This window comes from Bombina bombina, chromosome 1 (genome assembly GCF_027579735.1).
Source record: "Bombina bombina isolate aBomBom1 chromosome 1, aBomBom1.pri, whole genome shotgun sequence".
Classification (NCBI taxonomy): Eukaryota; Metazoa; Chordata; class Amphibia; order Anura; family Bombinatoridae; genus Bombina; species Bombina bombina.
In genome coordinates, this window is record NC_069499.1 from 1221454323 (window position 1) to 1221477275 (window position 22953).

Consider the following 22953-nt stretch of genomic DNA (forward strand, 5'->3'; position numbering starts at 1 on the left):
TAGACTCCAGGGAGGAGTCAAAGGTCTGTAAACAGGCTTGATCCTAACCAGAGCCTGAACAAATGCTTGAACATCTGGCACAGCTGCCAGTCTTTTGTGTAGTAAGACAGATAAAGCAGAGATCTGTCCCTTTAGAGAACTTGCAGATAATCCTTTCTCCAAACCTTCTTGTAGAAAGGAGAGAATCTTAGGAATTTTTATCTTATTCCATGGGAATCCTTTGGATTCACACCAACATATATATTTTTTCCATATTTTATGGTAAATTTTTCTAGTTACAGGTTTTCTGGCCTGAACCAGAGTATCTATAACAGAATCTGAAAACCCACGCTTCGATAGAATCAAGCGTTCAATCTCCAAGCCGTCAGTTGGAGGGAGACCAGATTTGGATGTTCGAATGGACCCTGAACAAGAAGGTCCTGTCTCAAAGGTAGCTTCCATGGTGGAGCCGATGACATATTCACCAGGTCTGCATACCAAGTCCTGCGTGGCCACGCAGGAGCTATCAAGATCACCGAGGCCCTCTCCTGATTGATCCTGGCTACCAGCCTGGGAATGAGAGGAAACGGTGGGAATACATAAGCTAGGTTGAAGGTCCAAGGTGCTACTAGTGCATCTACTAGAGTCGCCTTGGGATCCCTGGATCTGGACCCGTAGCAAGGAACCTTGAAGTTCTGACGAGACGCCATCAGATCCATGTCTGGAATGCCCCATAATTGAGTTATTTGGGCAAAGATTTCCGGATGGAGTTCCCACTCCCCCGGATGGAATGTCTGACGACTCAGAAAATCCGCTTCCCAATTTTCCACTCCTGGGATGTGGATTGCAGACAAGTGGCAGGAGTGATCCTCCGCCCATTGAATTATTTTGGTCACTTCTTTCATCGCCAGGGAACTCCTTGTTCCCCCCTGATGATTGATATATGCAACGGTCGTCATGTTGTCTGATTGGAACCTTATGAATTTGGCCTTTGCTAGTTGAGGCCAAGCTCTGAGAGCATTGAATATCGCTCTCAGTTCCAGAATGTTTATCGGGAGAAGAGACTCTTCCCGAGACCATAGACCCTGAGCTTTCAGGGATTCCCAGACCGCGCCCCAGCCCACTAGACTGGCGTCGGTCGTGACAATGACCCACTCTGGTCTGCGGAAGCTCATTCCCTGGGACAGATGGTCCAGGGTCAGCCACCAACGGAGTGAATCTCTGGTCTTTTGATTTACTTGAATCATTGGAGACAAGTCTGTATAATCCCCATTCCACTGTTTGAGCATGCACAGTTGTAATGGTCTTAGATGAATTCGTGCAAAAGGAACTATGTCCATTGTTGCAACCATCAATCCTACTACTTCCATGCACTGCGCTATGGAAGGACGAGGAACAGAATGAAGCACTTGACAAGAGCTTAGAAGTTTTGATTTTCTGACCTCTGTCAGAAAAATCCTCATTTCTAAGGAATCTATTATTGTTCCCAAGAAGGGAACTCTTGTCGACGGGACAGAGAACTTTTTTCTTTGTTCACCTTCCATCCGTGAGATCTGAGAAAGGCTAGAACGATGTCCGTATGAGCCTTTGCTTTTGACAGGGACGACGCTTGTATTAGAATGTCGTCCAAGTAAGGTACTACTGCAATGCCCCTTGGTCTTAGAACCGCTAGAAGGGACCCTAGCACCTTTGTGAAAATCCTTGGAGCAGTGGCTAATCCGAATGGGAGGGCCACAAACTGGTAATGCTTGTCCAGAAAAGCGAACCTTAGGAACTGATGATGTTCTTTGTGGATAGGAATATGTAGGTACGCATCCTTTAGATCCACGGTAGTCATAAATTGACTTTCCTGGATGGTGGGTAGAATCGTTCGAATAGTTTCCATTTTGAACGATGGTACCCTGAGAAATTTGTTTAGGATCTTCAAATCCAAAATTGGTCTGAACGTTCCCTCTTTTTTGGGAACTACGAACAGATTGGAATAAAATCCCATTCCTTGTTCCTTTATTGGAACTGGGTGTATCATTCCCATCTTTAACAGGTCTTCTACACAATGTAAGAATGCCTGTCTCTTTATTTGGTTTGAGGATAAGTGAGACCTGTGGAACCTTCCCCTTGGGGGTAGTTCCTTGAATTCCAGGAGATAACCTTGAGAAACTATTTCTAGCGCCCAAGGATCCTGAACATCTCTTGCCCAAGCCTGAGCAAAGAGAGAGAGTCTGCCCCCCACTAGATCCGGTCCCGGATCGGGGGCTACTCCTTCATGCTGTTTTGTTAGCAGTGGCAGGCTTCTTGGCCTGCTTACCCTTGTTCCAGCCTTGCATTGGTTTCCAGGCTGGTTTGGGTTGTGAGGCATTACCCTCTTGCTTAGAGGATGCAGAATTAGAGGCTGGTCCGTTTCTGCGAAAGGGACGAAAATTAGACTTATTTTTAGCCTTAAAAGACCTATCCTGTGGAAGGGCGTGGCCCTTTCCCCCAGTGATGTCTGAAATAATCTCTTTCAATTCTGGTCCAAATAAAGTTTTACCTTTGAAAGGGATGTTAAGCAATTTTGTCTTGGATGACACATCCGCTGACCAAGACTTTAGCCAAAGCGCTCTGCGCGCCACGATAGCAAACCCTGAATTTTTCGCCGCTAATCTAGCTAATTGCAAAGCGGCATCTAAAATAAAAGAGTTAGCCAATTTAAGTGCGTGAACTCTGTCCATAACCTCCTCATATGGAGTTTCTCTACTGAGCGACTTTTCTAGTTCCTCGAACCAGAACCACGCTGCCGTAGTGACAGGAACAATGCATGAAATTGGTTGTAGAAGGTAGCCTTGCTGTACAAAAATCCTTTTTAAGCAAACCTTCCAATTTTTTATCCATAGGATCTTTGAAAGCACAACTATCTTCGATAGGAATAGTAGTGCGTTTGTTTAGAGTAGAAACTGCCCCCTCGACCTTGGGGACTGTCTGCCATAAGTCCTTTCTGGGGTCGACCATAGGAAATAATTTCTTAAATATAGGGGGGGGGACAAAAGGTATGCCGGGCTTTTCCCACTCCTTATTTACTATGTCCGCCACCCGCTTGGGTATAGGAAAAGCGTCGGGGGGCACCGGAACCTCTAGGAACTTGTCCATCTTGCATAATTTCTCTGGAATGACCAAGTTGTCACAATCATCCAGAGTAGATAACACCTCCTTAAGCAGTGCGCGGAGATGTTCTAATTTAAATTTAAATGTCACAACATCAGGTTCAGCTTGATGAGAAATTTTTCCTGAATCTGAGATTTCTCCATCAGACAAAACCTCCCTCATGGCCCCTTCAGATTGGTGTGAGGGTATGACAGAACAATTATCATCAGCGCCCTCTTGCTCTTCAGTGTTTAAAACAGAGCAATCGCGCTTTCTCTGATAAGTAGGCATTTTGGATAAAATATTTGCTATGGAGTTATCCATTACAGCCGTTAATTGTTGCATGGTAATAAGTATTGGCGCACTAGATGTACTAGGGGCCTCCTGCATGGGCAAAACTGGTGTAGACACAGTAGGAGATGATGTAGTATCATGTTTACTCCCCTCATTTGAGGAATCATCTTGGGCAATATCATTATCTGTGGCAGTACTGTCCTTACTTTGTTTGGACACTATGGCACAATTATCACATAAATTTAAATGGGGAGACACATTGGCTTTCATACATATAGAACATAGCTTATCTGAAGGTACAGACATGTTAAACAGGCTTAAACTTGTCAACAAAGCACAAAAAACGTTTTAAAACAAAACCGTTACTGTCTCTTTAAATTTCAAACAGAAAACACTTTATTAATGAATATGTGAAAAAGTATGAAGGAATCGTTCAAAAATTACCAAAATTTCACCAGTGTCTTAAAGCATTAAAAGTATTGCACACCAAATTTCAGAGCTTTAACCCTTAAAATAACGGAACCGGAGCCGTTTTTAAATTTAACCCCTATACAGTCCCAGCTATAGTCTTTGCTGAGACCCAACCAAGCCCAGAGGGGAATACGATACCAATTGACGCCTTCTAGAAGCTTTTTCAGTGATTTTTAGATCCTCACACATGCATCTGCATGCCCTGCTCTCAAAAAACAACTGCGCAGTAATGGCGCGAAAATGAGGCTCAGTCTATAACTAGAAAGGTCCCCTGACTGAAAAAGGTGTCTAACACAGTGCCTGCCGTTTTATAAACGTTCCCCAAGATTATAAATGCCAATTGCTAGCCTAAATCTGAATAATATGCCCAAATAAAGCAATCGATTTAGCCCATCAAAATGTCTACCAGTTTTTTAGCCCATATTAAGCCCTTTATTCTGTTTGTTTGACTAAGAAAATGGCTTACCGGTCCCCATGAGGGGAAATGACAGCCTTCCAGCATTACACAGTCTTGTTAGAAATATGGCTAGTCATACCTTAAGCAGAAAAGTCTGCTGTTTCCCCCAACTGAAGTTACTTCATCTCAACAGTCCTATGTGGAAACAGCAATCGATTTTAGTTACTGTCTGCTAAAATCATCTTCCTCTCACAAACAGAAATCTTCATCCTTTTCTGTTTCAGAGTAAATAGTACATACCAGCACTATTTTAAAATAACAAACACTTGATAGAAGAATAAAACTACATTTAAACACCAAAAAACTCTTAACCATCTCCGTGGAGATGTTGCCTGTGCAACGGCAAAGAGAATGACTGGGGTGGGCGGAGCCTAGGAGGGACTATATGGCCAGCTTTGCTGGGACTCTTTGCCATTTCCTGTTGGGGAAGAGAATATCCCACAAGTAAGGATGACGCCGTGGACCGGACACACCAATGTTGGAGAAAATCGTAATTTCTGTACTGCACAATAGGGCCTCTCTAATCTATATTATAACCCCCAAAAGCATGTATGGGCCCCTAGTTCAAATGTTTTATTGTAAGAAAACAACATTCATGTTACATATTACTGTACCGCAAATGATCATTAATACATGAAAATCGCATGAACCTGAGTTAGACAATAGTAACTTAAGTCTTAGTGCTTTACGTCTATAAAAATAGTTTTTTTCATAGTCCAGTTTGCTGAGTCCTAGGTTCTGCAGGAACAGCTAGTAACATTCAAATAAAGATACATAAACAACAAAAAATAAATAAACTGGGCATATTAAGCTTCTTATATAGCATCTAAGCATTTTTCAAGACCTTTCAGAATAATACATTACATGTAAGACTCATCTCTATTTCAGTGCATGAAATACATTGGAGAATGCTACAAGCTTTAAATAATATTGTATTTGGAATAGGGGCGAGGGATACCTTAGAAGTATCCATAGTAAACTCTCTAGCGGGTTATTTGCCAGTGTTTAAGGGTGTTAGGGAGGTTCGGTACTCATCCCAGATGAAGCGAATAGCGTGGAAGTCATCTAGTTTTCCTATCTTGATGTAGTGATTCTGTTCTAAGTTTAAGGCCATGCCAACCCTGTCTCTCCAGAATTGAACAGTAGGTAAAGTGAGTTTTTTCCAATTATATGGAATATATCTTTTAGCCGTATTAATCATTACTGTCTGTCAGGAGTTTAAGTCTATATGTGCAGCATATAGGGGGGAGAACATTAAACAGGAATGTCCACGGTGTGAGGAGGACAGGAGAGCCCAATACTGATGCTATTTCTTTATTAATGTCTGACCAGTATTGTTGCGCAGGTGGGAAGGACCACCAGATGTGTGTGAATGTACCTCTGTGTTCACATCCTCTCCAACACCCCGCATCACAGCCAGGTATCATTTTTTCCAATTTGTCTGGAGTATAATGCCATCTGCATAGCAGTTTAATATTCATTTCGGCGACCCGCATAGATGAAGTTGAGGAGGTCATTTGTCTATATATCCTGTCCCATGTCTTAGTTGGTTGATGGCCATTCAGATGACATGTCCAACATATGTCGGTGGTTGTGCAGTCTGATGTGAAAGGAGCTTATAAGATAGAGAGAGGGTGCCCATGTGAAGCAGAGGTATATGGCACATAGATTCAAATGGCGTCATAGGTCTAGAGATAGTGTTTATTTGGGCGAGTCTGGAGGCCATGTAAGATTTGATGGTATATCAAAAAATTATTGTGAACAAGACTCAGAATATATAGAATTTTGTGTTCAGTTTTTAATTTGCCGTTTTGAAGAGCTGCATACCAGGGTATAACGGTGTATTGTTAAAATGTGCTGGGTGCGTGTTTGGAGTTGGGTAAGGGACTTGATATCATTGAAGAGTGGTGTCAAAGGAGATTGTGGTGATGAAATTGACTTACATGATCTTAGTATTTTATCCCATGTTGTAAGTGTTTCTTGAACTGTGAGGGGCCTAGGAGATTTAGTAGGTTTGGCACGATCTTGAATATCTGGTGACCAACATTGTCCTCCCAGCTGAACGCCTCCACAAATTGTGGATTCCAAGGTTACCCATTCCTTGTGGTCTGTGTGTTTGTACCAGTCCACTATTCCAGACATGAAAGTTGCGTGTTTGTAGAGTTGGAGATTTGGGTCGCCTATGCCTCCATGTAGTTTATTGCGGTACAGGGTATGGGTAGCTATTCTAGGTCGTTTATGATTCCAGAGAAAAAGAGTTTATTATTTTTTGTAGTTGATATATTGATTTGTCAGGGAGTTGATTCTGCCCAACCAAAATAAGGTTTGTGTTTCCAGGAGGCCAGGGTAGCCCATGTGCCTAACTTTAATGGCAATTTAGTAAGGTGATCACATTAACAGAAGTGGTCACTGGCCCTTTTTTTTTTTTTTTTTACAGTTTTTGACGCAGCTATCTCACATACCATGAAACAAATATAATTATGGTATATTGTGAATCTGCTGGGCCTGCTAAAAAAAAAAAATTATGTGGGTCACTCACTAAAATTTGGCTAACAATAAGGTTTAAATGTAGGTAGCTCCAAATTGGCTTAGAACTGGGGTGTAAAAAAGGCTTAGCAGCGAAAGGTTCAAATAGTGGCAGCCGCTATAATGATATTATACTCACCAAGTGCTGCATAATCTGTTGTGCTTTTGAAAATAAAAATACATTTGACGAGATCACACTAGTATTAGGATAATTCATTTATCTTTCATCTCAAGACAAAGAACCAACCCCAACTTACCTGACAATGCAGATCTCAGTGCTCTGTACACCTCAAGTCTGTTGCTATTATACTGATCGGGGAGTGAGGTCTGGTCTGATTGGACAAAGAGGTATGCACCCCCAATCCACCCATTAGGAGTGGTGGCCATCTTTAAGGCCTACAAGATACAAAACAGCAAGGTATAATTACAGATGGGTAACCCTTTTCTAATAAAGGCAATGCAAAAATTAAAGGGATATGATTAAACAGGTCAAAATTAAACTTTAATGAGTCTCTGTAAATTTTGCAATTGAACTTTGCTCCTTTCCATGAGAGCATACTAAGGTAAGCTAAGGAGTGTAGACTACACAACATCAGTGTTTGTAACAATGCTATGCATATAGTGTACAATACACGTGCACACTTCTGAGACTACCTCAGTATGCTCTCATAGAAAAAACTATGTTTCAACAAAGTATAACAAGAGAGAGAGGTATATTAGAAAACCAAAGTAAAATGGAAGATATTAAAATGGTAGGTTCTGTCTGAATAATAAAAGTTTAATTTTGACTTCCATTCAACTGCTATTTTACCTGTATGACTGGTGCATATGTACATAATAAAGAATACAGAAATAAAGGTTTTGCTGGATAAAACTTCAAAGTGTGAGGGAACCCAATCTAAAAAAGTAAATTTATGCTTACCTGATAAATTGATTTCTTCTATGGTAAGACGAGTCCACGGATTCATCCTTTACTTGTGGGATATTATCCTTCCTAACAGGAAGTGGCAAAGAGCACCACAGCAGAGCTGTCTATATAGCTCCTCCCTTAGCTCCTCCCCCCAGTCATTCGACCGAAGGTACAGGAAGAAAAAGGAGAAACTTCAAGGTGCAGAGGTGACTGAGTTTAACCCCTTAATGACAACTGACGTACCAGGTACGTCATGCATTAACAAGTAGTTAATGACAATGGACGTACCTGGTACGTCAGTTGTCTAAGAGAGTGCTGGAAGCGATCGCAATCGCTTCCAGCAGCTCTCAGGGTATTGCAGTGATGCCTCCATATGGAGGCATCCTGCAATACCTTTTTAGAAGACTCCGATGCAGAGAGGGCCACTCTGTGGCCCTCTCTGCACCGGTAGCGATGGTGCCGGTTCGTTGGTGGGTGGGAGCGCAACAGGGAGGCGGGTGGGCGGCCCATCGCTACCCGGCATCCGGTTCCTAGAAGTGCAATGTGCACGCCGGGTGCCGGGAGCGTGCGGGGGGCGCGCGTGCGCGCGCTTTAGCTGGCCACTGACACCAATGAGGAGGGAAGGGGGGGGGAAAGATTTTTTTTTAAATAATATAAAAGGATCTGGGAGGGGGAGAGGGGTATTGTGGGGGGCTGCTACACTACAGAAAACCCCCCAAAAAAGCAAAAGAGCAAAAAATACTTTTGTTTTTGGGCAAATTGGGTACTGGCAGACAGCTGCCAGTACCCAAAATGGCCGCAATTAGATAGGGGAGAGGGTTAGAGAGCTGGGGGGGGGGGATCATGGAGGTTGGGGCTAAGGCAGGAGTCCATCACAGCTAAAATATTTTATTTTTTTTATAAAAAAAAAAACACCTCCTTTTATTTAGTACTGGCAGACTTTCTGCCAGTACTTAAGATGGCGGGGACATTTGTGGGGTGGGGGAGGGAAGAGAGCTGTTTGGGAGGGATCAGGGGGTGGGATGTGTCAGGTGGGAGGCTGATCTCTACCCTAAAGCTAAAATTAACCCTGCAAGCTCCCTACAACCTACCTAATTAACCCCTTCACTGCTGGGCATAATTTACGTGTGGTGCGCAGCAGCATTTAGCGGCCTTCTAATTACCAAAAAGTAATGCCAAAGCCATATAAGTCTGCTATTTCTGAACAAAGGGGATCCCAAAGAAGCTTTTACAACAATTTGTGCCATAATAGCACAAGCTGTTTGTAAATAATTTCAGTGAGAAACCTAAAATTGTGAAAAATGTAAAGTTTTTTTTTTTATTTGCTCGCATTTGGCGGTGAAATGGTGGAATAAAATATACCAAAATGTGCCTAGATCAATACTTTGGGTTGTCTTCTAACAAAAAATATATACATGTCAAGGGATATTCAGGTATTCCTGACAGGTATCAGGGTTCCAATGTAACTAGCGCTAATTTTGAAAAAAAGTGGTTTGGAAATAGCTAAGTGCTACTTGTATTTATGGCCCTATAACTTGCAAAAAAAGCTAAGAACATGTAAACATTGGGTATTTCTAAACTCAGGACAAAATTTAGAAACTATTTAGCATGGGTGTTTTTTGGTGATTGCAGATGTGTAACAGATTTTGGGGGTCAAAGTTAGAAAAAGTGTGTTTTTTTCCATTTTTTCCTCATATTTTATTATTTTTTTTGTAGTAAATTATAAGACATGATGAAAATAATGGTATCTTTAGAAAGTCCATTTAATGGCGAGAAAAACGGTATATAATATGTGTGGGTACAGTAAATGAGTAAGAGGAAAATTACAGCTAAACACAAACACCGCAGAAATGTAAAAATAGCCATTGTCATTAAGGGTAAGAAAATTGAAAAATGGTCCGGTCATTAAGGGGTTAAATCAAAAAAATATAATCTGTCTTAAAATGACAGGGCGGGCCGTGGACTCGTCTTACCATAGAAGAAATCAATTTATCAGGTAAGCATAAATTTACTTTTCTTCTATAAAAGGTAAGATGAGTCCACGGATTCATCCTTTACTTGTGGGATACAATACCAAAGCTACAGGACACGGATGAACGGTTAAACAGAAGGCACCACTGCTTGAAGAACTTTTCTCCCAAAAATAGCCTACGAAGAAGCAAAGGTATCAAATTTGTAAAATTTGGAAAAGGTATGAAGCGAAGACCAAGTCGCAGCCTTACAAATCTGTTGAACAGAAGCATCATTTTTAAGCCCATGTGGAAGCCACCGCTCTAGTAGTCTCGTATGCCAAACGGATGATGCTTTTTAGCCAAAAGGCAAGAGAGGTAGCCGTAGCTTTTTGACCTCTACGTGTTCCAGAATAGACAACAAACAAAGAAGATGTTTGACGGAAATCTTTGGTCGCTTGCAAGTAAAACTTTAAAGCACGAACCACGTCCAAGTTGTGCAATAGACGCTCCTTCTTAGAGGAAAGATTAGGACACAGAGAAGGAACAACAATTTCCTGATTAATATTCTTATTAGTAACAACCTTAGGAAGGAATCCAGGTTTGGTACGCAGAACCACCTTATCAGCATGGAAAACAAGATAAGGCGAGTCGCATTGCAATGCAGATAGTTCAGAAACTCTTCGAGCCGAAGAGATAGCAACTAAAAACAGAACCTTCCAAGATAGAAGCTTAATATCTATGGAATGCATAGGTTCAAACGGAACCCCTTGAAGAACTTTAAGAACTAAATTCAAACTCCATGGCGGAGCAACAGGTTTAAACACAGGCTTGATTCTAACTAAAGCCTGACAGAATGACTGAACGTCTGGAACATCTGCCAGACGTTTGTGCAGTAGAATTGATAAAGCAGATATCTGTCCCTTTAAGGAACTAGCTGATAGCCCCTTCTCCAATCCTTCTTGGAGAAAGGACAAAATCCTAGGAATCCTGATCTTACTCCAAGAGTAGCCTTTGGATTCGCACCATTAAAGATATTTACGCCATATCTTATGATAAATTTTCCTGGTGACAGGCTTTCGAGCCTGAATCAAGGTATCTATGACAGACTCAGAGAACCCCCGCTTGGATAAGATCAAGCGTTCAATCTCTAAGCAGTCAGTCGCAGAGAAACTAGATTTGGATGCTGGAACGGACCTTGAATCAGAAGGTCCTGTCTCAGTGGCAGAGTCCATGGTGGAAGAGATGACATGTCCACCAGGTCTGCATACCAAGTCCTGCGTGGCCACGCAGGTGCTATCAAAATCACCGAAGCTCTCTCCTGTTTGATTCTGGCAATCAAAAGAGGAAGGAGAGGAAATGGTGGAAACACATAAGCCAGGTTGAACGACCAGGGTACTGCCAGAGCATCTATCAGTACTGCCTGAGGATCCCTTGACCTGGACCCATAACGAGGAAGTTTGGCATTCTGACGAGACGCCATCAGATCCAATTCTGGTGTGCCCCATTGCTGAATCAATTGTGCAAACACCTCCGGATGGAGTTCCCACTCCCTTGGATGAAAAGTCTGGTGACTTAGAAAATCAGCAATATAGATTGCTGATAGATGGCAAGAGTGAGTCTCTGCCCATCGAATTATTTTGGTAACCTCTATCATCGCTAGAGAACTCTTTGTTCCCCCATGATGATTGATATATGCTACAGTCGTGATATTGTCCGACTGAAATCTTATGAATCTGGCCGACACCAGCTGAGGCCACGCCTGAAGCACGTTGAATATCGCTCTCAGTTCTAGAATATTTATTGGGAGGAGAGTCTCCTCCTGAGTCCACAAGCCCTGTGCTTTCAGGGAATTCCAGACTGCACCCCAGCCCAATAGGCTGGCGTCCGTCGCCACTATGACCCACGTTGGCCTGCGGAAACACATTCCCTTGGACAGATGATCCTGTGACAACCACCAAAGAAGAGAGTCTCTGGTCTCTTGGTCCAGATTTATCTGAGAAGATAAATCTGCATAATCCCCATTCCACTGTTTGAGCATGCAAAGTGGCAGTGGTCTGAGATGCAAGCGAGCAAACGGAACTATGTCCATTGCCGCTACCATTAAACCGATTACCTCCATACACTGAGCCACTGACAGCCGAGGAATGGAATGAAGAGCTCGGCAGATGGATAAAATCTTTGATTTCCTGACCTTCGTCAGAAATATTTTTATGTCCACCGAATCTATCAGAGTTCCCAGGAATGGAATTCTTGTGAGAGGGATAAGTGAACTCTTTTTTACGTTCACCTTCCACCCCTGAGATCTTAGAAAAGCCAACACGATGTCCGTGTGAGACTTGGCTAGTTGGTAAGTTGATGCCTGGATTAAGATATCGTCCAGATAAGGCGCCACAGCTATGCCCCGCGGCCTTGGAACCGCCAGAAGGGACCCTAGCACCTTTGTGAAAATTATGGGAGCCGTGGCCAACCCGAAGGGAAGAGCCACAAACTGGTAATGCTTGTCCAGAAAGGCGAACCTGAGGAACTGGTGATGATCTTTGTGGATAGGAATGTGTAGATACGCATCCTTTAAGTCCACGGTGGTCATATATTGACCCTCCTGGATCATCGGCAAAATAGTACGAATGGTCTCCATCTTGAAGGATGGGACTCTGAGGAATTTCTTTAGGACCTTGAGATCCAAAATTGGTCTGAAAGTTCCCTCTTTTTTGGGAACCACAAACAGATTGGAGTAGAACCCTTGCCCCTGTTCTGTTTCCGGAACTGGGCTGATCACTCCCATGGAATATAGGTCTTCTACACAGCGTAAGAACGCCTCTCTTTTTGTCTGGTTTACAGACAATTGAGAAAGATGGAATCTCCCCCTTGGGGGAGAATCTTTGAAATCTAGAAGATACCCCTGGGTTACTATTTCTAAAGCCCAGGAGTCCTGAACGTCTCTTGCCCAAGCCTGAGCGGAGAGAAAGTCTGCCCCTTACAGGATCCGGTCCCGGATCGGGGGCTACCCCTTCATGCTGTCTTGGTGGCAGCAGCGGGCTTCTTGGCCTGTTTACCCTTGTTCCAAGTCTGGTTAGGTCTCCAGACTGACTTGGATTGAGCAAGATTCCCCTCTTGCTTTGCGGCAGGGGAAGAGGAAGACGGACCACCTTTGAAGTTTCGAAAGGAACGAAAATTATTTTGTTTGGTCCTCATCTTATTCGTCTTATCCTGAGGAAGGGCATGGCCTTTCCCCTCCAGTGATGTCTGAAATGATCTCTTTCAGTTCAGGCCGAATAGGGTCTTACCCTTGAAAGGGATGGCTAAAAGCTTAGCTTTTGATGACACATCAGCAGACCAGGACTTAAGCCATAACGCTCTACGCGCCAAAATAGCAAAACCTGAATTCTATTTAGCCAATTGAAAAGCGGCATCTGTAATGAAAGAATTAGCTAGCTTGAGAGCCCTAATTCTATACAGAATATCCTCTAATGGAGTCTCAACCTGAAGAGCCTCTTCCAGAGCCTAGAACCAAAAGGACGCTGCAGTAGTTACAGGAACAATGCAAGCTATAGGTTGGAGAAGAAAACCTTGATGAACAAATATTTTCTTCAGGAGACCCTCTAATTCTTTATCCATAGGATCTTTGAAAGCACAACTGTCCTCTATAGGTATAGTTGTACGCTTAGCCAGGGTAAAAATAGCTCCCTCCACCTTAGGGACCATTTGCCACGAGTCCCGCACGGCGTCCGATATGGGAAACATTTTCTTAAAAGTAGGAGGGGGAGCGAACAGAATACCTGGTCTATCCCACTCCTTAGTAACAATTTCTGAAATCCGCTTAGGGACCGGAAAAACATCAGTGTAGGCAGGAACCTCTAGGAATCTGTCCATTTTACACAATTTCTCTGGAACTACAATAGGGTCACAATCATCCAGAGTCGCTAAAACCTCCCTGAGCAATAAGCGGAGGTGTTCTAGTTTAAATTTAAAAGCCGTCATATCTGAATCTATCTGAGGGAACATATTTCCTAAATCAGAAATCTCTCCCCGCAGCCAGCAAATCCCTCACTTCAGAACATTGTGAGGGTACATCGGATATGGCTAATAAAGCGTCAGAGGGCTCAGCGTTTGTTCTCACACCAGACCTGCTGCGCTTCCCCTGCAACCCAGGCAGCTTAGATAAAACCTCTGTGAGGGTAGTATTCATAACTGCGGCCATATCTTGCAGGGTGAAAGAATTAGACGCACTAGAAGTACTTGGCATCGCTTGTGCGGGCGTTAATGGTTGTGACACTTGGGGAGAATTAGATGGCATAAACTGATTCTCTTCTGACTGAGAATCATCCTGTGACATACTTTTAGTAACTAAAATATGTTCTTTACAATTTATTGACCTTTCAGGACACATTCTAAGAGAAGGTTCCACAATGGCTTCTAAACATATTGAACATTGACTTTCCTCAATGTCAGACATGTTGAACAGGCTAGTAATGACTACAAACAAGCATGAAAACACTTTATTTAGTGAAAAAAATAATCTTAAAAAACGGTACTGCGCCTTTAAGAGAAAAAAGCATACACGTTCTGCAAAACAGCCTAAACATGCACCAAATTTTTCAAAATTTTGTATGTAGACACAATATAGGTAGTTAAGATTGCACCACAAATTTTTTTTTAAGAATTAACCCCTTAATTTCCAAACCGGATCGAAAATAGGCCCAGATCCGGAAAAAAACACTCTCAGCACCTTGCCACAGCCCTGCTGTGGCCCTACCTGCCCTCAGGAAAATGTGGGGTAAAAGCTTCGATTTGGCCCAAAACATACACCAGGGCCCTCAGGAGTTAGAGCTTGCTGCTTGCTGATAAAACTAACTGCGCATCTGAGGCGCGAAAATAGGCCCCGTCCATCTCACTCGATGTCTCCTCAGCCATAAAGAACCGCACCAGAGCGGTTAGAACTAGCCATGTGGGTTCTAAGACCCGAACGTTAAGCCATGTGTGCCCTTAATAAAGTTTGCCCAAAACGTTATTGCCCACAAAAACGTTAAAGCACTCCCAAATCAAAAAATGTTTGTTCACAAACATTTGCCATTCAGTGTCAACCATATTTGTAATTGGCCCCATATGAATGCTAAGTAATGCCCTTCTTTTAGCTCTAGGATTATTGCTTACCCTTACCCTCCTGGGTATAATGTCAGCCTTTCTGAAATACACAGTCTCTCCAGAAAAATATGACTGAACATACCTCATTGCTGCATAGCATGAAACCGTTCCTCACACTGAAGTTTCCTGTACTCCTCAGCCTCTGTGGGAACTGCAATGGACCTTAGTTACAAATGCTAAGATTATCATCCTCCAGGCAGCAGTCTTCATCCATCTGCTGCCTGAGAGTAAATAGTACACACCGGTACCATTTAAAATAAACTCTTGCTTGAAGAAATTAAAAACTAATATTTTATCACCTCTTTCACTTTACCCTTCCTAGTACTTAGAGTAGGCAAAGAGAATGACTGGGGGTGAAGCTAAGGGAGGAGCTATATAGACAACTCTGCTGTGGTGCTCTTTGACACTTCCTGTTAGGAAGGATAATATCCCACAAGTAAAGGATGAATCCGTGGACTCGTCTTACCTTTATAGAAGAAAAGCGATTTAAAATAATTCCAAGCATCTTTAGTTTCTGAGTTGTATAATGCTTTATGCTAAGTTATGCTTATTAGGACCGTCTGTATTTTTCCAAGAAAGGTGGCAACCCCAGGTAAAACAGATTCAGGTAAAACAGATTCAGGTCTGTCAAGTCTGCAAGTCAAACATTTTTAATCTTTTTACATCACCTGAAAATGTTTTCTTCTTTCAACAACCACAAAAACCATATAAACATGCAACACATTATTCTTTACCTCAAAAATGGCAGAGGAAATGACACATACCTGCTCCAAAACAGCGCCAGCTTGAAGCATATTATACCTTTTAACTGCTTCTCTTTTGAAGGGAAACTCACTACTAGTCCCATAAATTTCTATATTTCAGAAAAGCTTTCACATTTCACTAAAACATCTGATTCTAGCATAAATAAAATCTTGTAAAAAATCCATTGCTCTATATTTACTTGCTTTTCTTTTTCTAAGCAATTAGAGATACCAGCACATCAGCATATGTAGGGCTGAACATATTAACTGAACATATATAATCATTTAAAGGAACATTCTTATTAAAACAGCTCCAGTTTACTTTATTGAGCACATTCCCATGGTGATCCAGATAAGAATATGGAATATAAGTGTTGCAAGTATGTGACCTTTGATCTGGAGTCATACAGGAGCATGCCAGGTGAACAAATGAGCCTGTGTGTAACTACTTAGGGGTCGATTTATCAAGTTGCGGCGGACAAGGGCGTAAATACGCTCCCCTGTCTGCCGCAGCTCGCCTCTGTCGGGTTGAATTCCGCTGCTGGAATTCAGCATTGCACAAGAACGCAATTTTGCACTCTGGTGCAACGCCGCCCCCCTGCCCGCGCAAATCTAATCACCTGCGGGCAGAAGCTGTCAATCTCTCCGGTCGGACGAGACCAGGAAGATTGAAATTTGCCACCTAAGAGGTGGCGAGAGGTTAGGTAAGCAGCGATCTGAAGACCGCTGATTGTAAAATATGGACTGCAGGTTCTCTTGTGAGAACCTGGAGTTGTAGGGGGGTTGAAGGCTGGCGAATTCCTTTGGTAAATCGACCCTTTAGCAGCTGTTAAAGGGACACTAAAGTCAAAATAAAAGTTTCATGAATCAGATAAAACATTCAATTTAAAAAAACAAACAAAAAAACAACAACTTTCCAATATACTTCCATTATAAAAATCTGCACATTCTTTTTATGTTCTCACTTTGAGCCTCCAGCTCTAAGTAGAATGTGTAAAAGTGCACAGAATATGTGTATTTTGCGATTGGTTGATGACTATCACGTGATACAAGGAGAGGAAAATTTGGATTTGCCAAAAAATATTCTGATGTTCATGTCAAATTTAAAGTGCTATTCCAAAGTCTTTTAATTGTGTATTTGACAATTATATTGTATTTGGTGATTCTTTAAATAATAGGTGGAAAGAAAATTAATGAAAACATAAACTGCTCTTTTCTTTAGCAAATTCTTTTTTATTTGAGGAAATATGTATATACAATATGAGAGCAGAATACATCATAGGTGCAGATACAAGCACTGTTCACTACAAAAACTATAATAATATAAATCCTGTAAGAAACTTTAAACTAAATACATATCACAAAATGAATATTAAAGGGACAGTAAACCTTAAAAATAATGTTATATAATTCTGCACATAGTGCAGAATAATATAACATTATATTAGCGCGAACATTATAAAACATAATTTCCCCTTTGAATTTTTTAAAAAAAAGGCTATTTTACAGACCCGCTCTCTGTGATCTTCTAAGCGGGCCTGTTTTTTTTTTTTCAAACAGCGCATCGGACCAGCTGTATAGTCACAGCCCGGCCCAACCGCGCATAACACTAAGTGCAGCTCGCTCCTGCTCTGTCAGACAGCAGGAGCGAGCTGAACTGTGTATAATGGCGCGGGCTGTGACTATACAGCTGGCCCGATGCGCTGTTTGAAAAAAACAGACCCGCTCAGAAGATCACAGAGAGCGGGTCTGTAAAACAGCCTTTTTTTAAATAAAATTCAAAGGGGAAATTATGTTTTATAATGTTTGCGCTAATATAATGTTATATAATTCTGCACTATTCTGCAAAATTATATAACATTATTTTTAAGGTTTAGTGGCCCTTTAATCTGCAATCTCTGTTAATAATCAGAGAAAGTTTAATGAACACAGTGAACACTGAGTATTTTTGCTCAATCCATCAATGGAATGCTTAAAGTGACTGTCTACACAAAAATTGTTATTGCTTAAAAATGATAGATAACGCCTTTACTACCAATTCCCCAGCTTTGCACAACCAAAATTGTTATCTTAATATACTTTATAACATTTAAACCTCTAAATTTCTGCCTGTTCCTAAGGCACTATAGACAGCCTCTTATCACGTTTTTGTATTTGCTTTTCACAACAGGAGACTGCTAGTTCATGTGGCCATAAAGATAACATTGTGTTCACGCCCAAGGAGTTATTTAAGATTTAGCACAACACAGTACTAAATGCAACTTAATAAATAATAAATAAAAAGTCATGTGATCGGGGGGCTGTCAGAAGATGCTTAGATACAAGGTAATCACAGAGGTAAAACGCATATTTATAGAACAGTGTTGGTTATGTAAAACTGGGGAATGGGTAATAAATGGATTATCTATCTTTTAAAACAATAAACATTATATTGTAGACTGTCCCATTAAAAAACAAAATTAGCTCAAGTGGGAGCACCTTCATTGATATAACAAAATATCTGAATCCCACTCATAAGGATGTCTCAGTTCCTCACATTTTAACTATAATAACCTTAAAAGGAAACAAAACAAAAAACCCCTATCAAAACTGTATGTATGCATTGGGTACTTGTAAAGCGCGGCTAATCACCCGTAAGGGTCTCAAGGCGCTGCTCATTATATCGACCTCAGAAGGATGAAAGACTGAGTAGACCTTGCCAGGGATCGAGCCTGCAACTCTTGGGTTGCTACAAAGCTCAGCCACAGTGCCTTAGCATGCTGAGCTATCTGTCTTGGGTTGCTACAGAGCTCAGCCACAGTGCCTTAGCATGCTGAGCTATCTGTCTGGCTCTGTTCATCTAAGGCACTGTATTATGCCTGGGAAAGCCCTAATTCAGTATTTAGGATGTAAATAAACAAAGTAAGACAATGTTGTTGTGTATTTGCTATCAATATATCAATGTTATAATATAATCCTAAATGACTTGCTCATCTGTTTCGTTAGTTATAGATAGTCCTCATTATAAAAACTAGCTCTCTGAGAACGTTACTCTGTTAAATAACCTATTTTGTATTAACATGAGCTGTAATATCAGAGGAACAAATTAATTTATAGAAAAAAATAAGAAGTTGTACATTCGACTGCATGTCAAGGACATCAAAAGTACTGCAGACCTTTAGGGCTGTAATTTATGAATATGAGTATATTCCAGTACAAGCTAGGGTGAAATACATTACAAGATAGGCTATAGATAGTACACATGGCATAGTGTCATAGAATGGACAAATACACAGAAAAACTACTTAAAAATGAAACAAAAGAATAAAAAATAACTAAATGGCTCATTATTCAACAGTAAATTCTCTTTGCAGGATGTGAGATCTGTAAGAATAGAAGCTCATTATAGGTAATTAACACTTTGTTAATTCCTACAAGCTTTTAACAGGTAATCAGCTAAAGCAGATGTATAGCTACCTAGCCAACACCTCTCTTAGGGTGATATGTACATATGTTATTAGTTCCTTGGCCTTTTCTACCTTGAAAATTAAAAGAGCATAGTAGACAGTATTCAGTGTAACCAGCATTAAGCATCAATAAAAAAAGAGATTGATATTTTTGAAGGTTCAGTTGCACTGAATAATAATATGCTCACCCTGCAGGGTGTAGAAATGCTGAGTGGGGCTGAGTAACCTGGATTCCCCATATCTAATAATGGTGTAGAGAAGTATGCACTAGGCTTTGCTCAACCCCAGCAGGGCAAGTCTCTATCTGAGCATCACAAATTCTATAATGGTCCTCTAAGAGGAGAGTCAGTTGCCAGCAATGTTTGAGGTGGCCCTCCAAGAACTTCCCGAACTTGGACTGGATTTCTTTAAGGATTAGTTAGGAAAGTGCTGAGCAAACATGCATGCATTGGATTTGGCACCAAACCAAAAGCACTTGGTGCTTCATCTGACACAGCGTAGGCCTGTTCTCTTGCCAATCTCAATTCCTCACGCAAGTCTGTGCAGCTGAAGATAAGCATGTTCAGCAGAGGTAAGAGCTCCGTGGCCAGTTCTATCACAACTTTATCACTGGTTTAAAGATGACAACTGCAGTCAGTGTAAAACCAACTCGAGCGCTTGATTATGTGGGCTCAGTCACCTGTAGGACCCAGGGGAGCTGCAAATACTGTCCATAGCTTCAGCTGTGTCGGGTAAGTTGAGGGTATTCCTCTAAGGAGGGCTGGGTTAAAGCCTCAATGAGTTACAATCACCCTGAATGTAATAAAGGCAGTGTGGGACCATTGGTGAATAGGCTAAGATGGTCATAAGAACCTTTATTTTTTTCTGCTCTCATTTTGTACAAGATGAGATGTCCTTATGATGGATGATGACAGAGCAGCTTTACAGGCTGTCAGGGGTCTCAACGGTCAGACATCAAAGTGATCAAGAGTCACTTGGCAGCAATGACGTTTAGGCGATGCACTTGTCTTCAGGGTGGCCGATGGCTAATAACATGCTGCTGGCGCATTCCTCGCGGAGCTTGACTTTATGTGAAGTTAATTCTATAAACCTGTACAATTTATTAATATTGTTTCCAATACCTGTAAAACACTTGTATTAAAAGGACATTAAACACTTTGAGATGGTAATATAAAATGATAAATCATGTATATAAATAAAACTCTGCACTATACTTTTATTATTTATTTTCCTCTAATTTCACTCTGAAATTGTGAGCTTTTCAGTTCCTGTTAGAAATTGAAGTGCAATTCCACACAACCATTGGCTGCACACTCTAGTGACATATTTATAATAGCCCCTAATTGGCCACAGCAGAGAAAGAAACCTAAGTTACAACATGGCAGCTCCCATTGTTTTATAGACACTAAAACTTTATACTTATTTTGTCAATATTTAAACAGTTAATGAAACTTTAAAAAATCTATCTACATATTATTCTCAGACTAATCTTTTCTTTGAATGTATCATTCTATCTAGCATTTATTTAGTGTTTAATGTCCCTTTAAGGGGATATAAAACTCAAAAAATGTATTTTATGATTCAAACAGAGCATACCATTTTAAAAAAAGTTTCTAATTTACTTCTTTTATCAAATTTGATTTGTTCTAATGTTATTCTGTGTTGAAGAGATACCCAAGTAGGCATCTGGAGCACTACATGGCAGAAAATAGTGCTGTCCTCTACTGCTCTTGCAAATGGATAACATTCTTGCAAAACCAATGCGGCTCCTAAGCATACATCCCTGCTTTTAAACAAAAGATAAAAAGAGAACGAATAAAAATTGATAATAGAAATAAATTAGAAAGTGGTTTAAAACTGCATTTCCTATCTGAATCATGAAAGAAAAATGTTGGGTTTCATATCCCTTTAATTAGTACAGATGAATTTTAAAAGATTAAAGAAAAAAATAATTTATTACAATTTAAACAGAATTTGCAACAGTTTCTACTGAATACCAAAGCCATTTGTTGCAGTGCACTACATTCTCCTCCAGCACTAAGCAGGTTAACCTCACCTCATGGAATAAAACCATGCTTGTTCCTTTGATTTTTCCAGTAAATCAAGCTGGTGAATTCCCAAATTCCCAAACAGGATTACAAATATTACCACAGTTCCGGTATGCAGGCTCACAACATAAAGAAACCCATAGCGAACACATGAATATTTCTTAAAGGGGATGTAAACATAAGAGCACTCTATGGCAGCACTATTTCCTGCCATGTTGTGCTACCTAGGTATCTCTTCAACAAAGAATATCATTGTAACAAAGCAAATTTTATAACAGAAATAAACTGGAAACTTGTTTTTTTTTAAATTGTATGTTCTGTCTGAATCACAAATGAAAATGCATGGGTTTCATATCCCTTTAAGATGTGAACACTCCTAAACTCACCTAGGATTACTCTAACAATTAAACATTGATAATAGAAGTAAATTGGAAAAAGTTCTTTAAAATGCCATGCTTTATCCAGGGGCACTTGAATTCATTAAAGTTTTCAAAGATGCTTATTTTTTTTAAAATACTTACCTTTGCGTTATGGTAAAACATAACGCCGATCCTCTTTACTTTACTGTCTCTTTAAGCTGAATGCTACATACTGGATGGTTACAAGAATTTAAAATGTCGCACGGATTCTGTTGCACAACACTAAACAGTGAGGGAATAACTATGTGAGAATAGGTTTTTTTTTTATAACATTTTTCACCACAGCACTGTGCAGCTTCTCTTCTTGACAAATCCTCTGAACAATTAAGTGGTTTTGTAGTTTTGCAATAATCCCCTTACAAAGTTCACAGATCCCAGTCTCTTCCTGTTGTGCTCTGTAACAAGTGCAGGGGAAGTGTGTTTGGTTTAGGGATCTCAGCCTGCTTCATAGAAAGGCTGGCAGGCTTTTTTATACTTAGTGACTAGGGACTGCTCATGTGAGCAGGGAGGGGATTTGGATTTGCTACCTGCATGTCCTGTTGTTTCTTAAATAATGGTCAGTGTAAAAAGTGCAGAATACATATATTTTAATGTTTTAGTAACTTCATTTCTAGAGAAGGTCACTTTCAGTTACAGAACAGTATGTATTAAAGGGACAGTCGACACAAAAATGTTTATTGCTTTAAAAGTTACGCCTTTACTACCCATTTCCCAGCTTTGCACAACCAACATTGTTATATATACTTTAGAACCTTTAAACCTTCACATTTCTGTCTGTTTCTAAGTCATTAAAGTCAGCCTCTTATCACATGCTTATTATTAGCTTTTCTCAACAGGGGAGTGCTAGTTCATGTGAGTCATATAAATAACATTGTGCTCACGCCTGTTGGTTGTGCACAACACAGCAATAATTGGCTTAAATGCATGTCAATAGATAATAAATAAAAAGTAATGTGATCAGGGGGCTGTCAGAAGAGGCTTAGATATAAGGTAATCACAGAGGTAATAAGTATATTAATATAACCATGTTGGCTGTGCAAAACTGGGGAATGGGTAATAAAGGGATTATCTATCTTTTTAAACAATACAACATTTGACTGTTCCTTTAATGTATTTCACTATTTAAACTCCATCTATCACTTGGCTTATTTGGAGGAGGCAATGTGGGCTTGTTCCTGGAGTAGACCTTGCTAGTCACAATCATTATGTTAACAAAATATCCTCTGTAGTTTTTATCTCATCTCTGATGAAGCCATTTAGGTACAATGTGTGTCAGGGTTAGCCTTGTAAAACACTGAGTTAACTGGAAAACCCTTAGTGGAAAAAAAGAGCAAAATAGATAATGAAAGTATATAAAGTTGCTATACTAAGCTTATTGAAACATTTTATATTATAATTGTAAGATGTTTACTGTCCCTTTAAGTCAATTTTCCACTAACTTATATTAGC

At 40.6% G+C, this 22953-nt stretch overlaps 1 protein-coding gene across 2 annotated transcripts in view; it reads right to left on the reverse strand.

Moving 5' to 3' along the window:
* Nucleotides 1-22953, reverse strand: part of TRADD (TNFRSF1A associated via death domain) — a 266331-nt gene that overhangs the window by 230349 nt on the left and 13029 nt on the right. The window contains exons 1-2 of one of the 2 annotated variants that reach the window (XM_053700343.1): nt 21607-21748; nt 7102-7240 (exon numbers count right to left, since the gene is read on the reverse strand). In XM_053700343.1, the coding sequence (XP_053556318.1) occupies nt 7102-7240; nt 21607-21627 (160 nt within the window). In that variant the 5' untranslated portion in view covers nt 21628-21748. Of the gene's footprint in view, nt 1-7101; nt 7241-21606; nt 21749-22953 lie in introns of those variants that run through there. The other variant, XM_053700348.1, reaches the window with a different exon arrangement.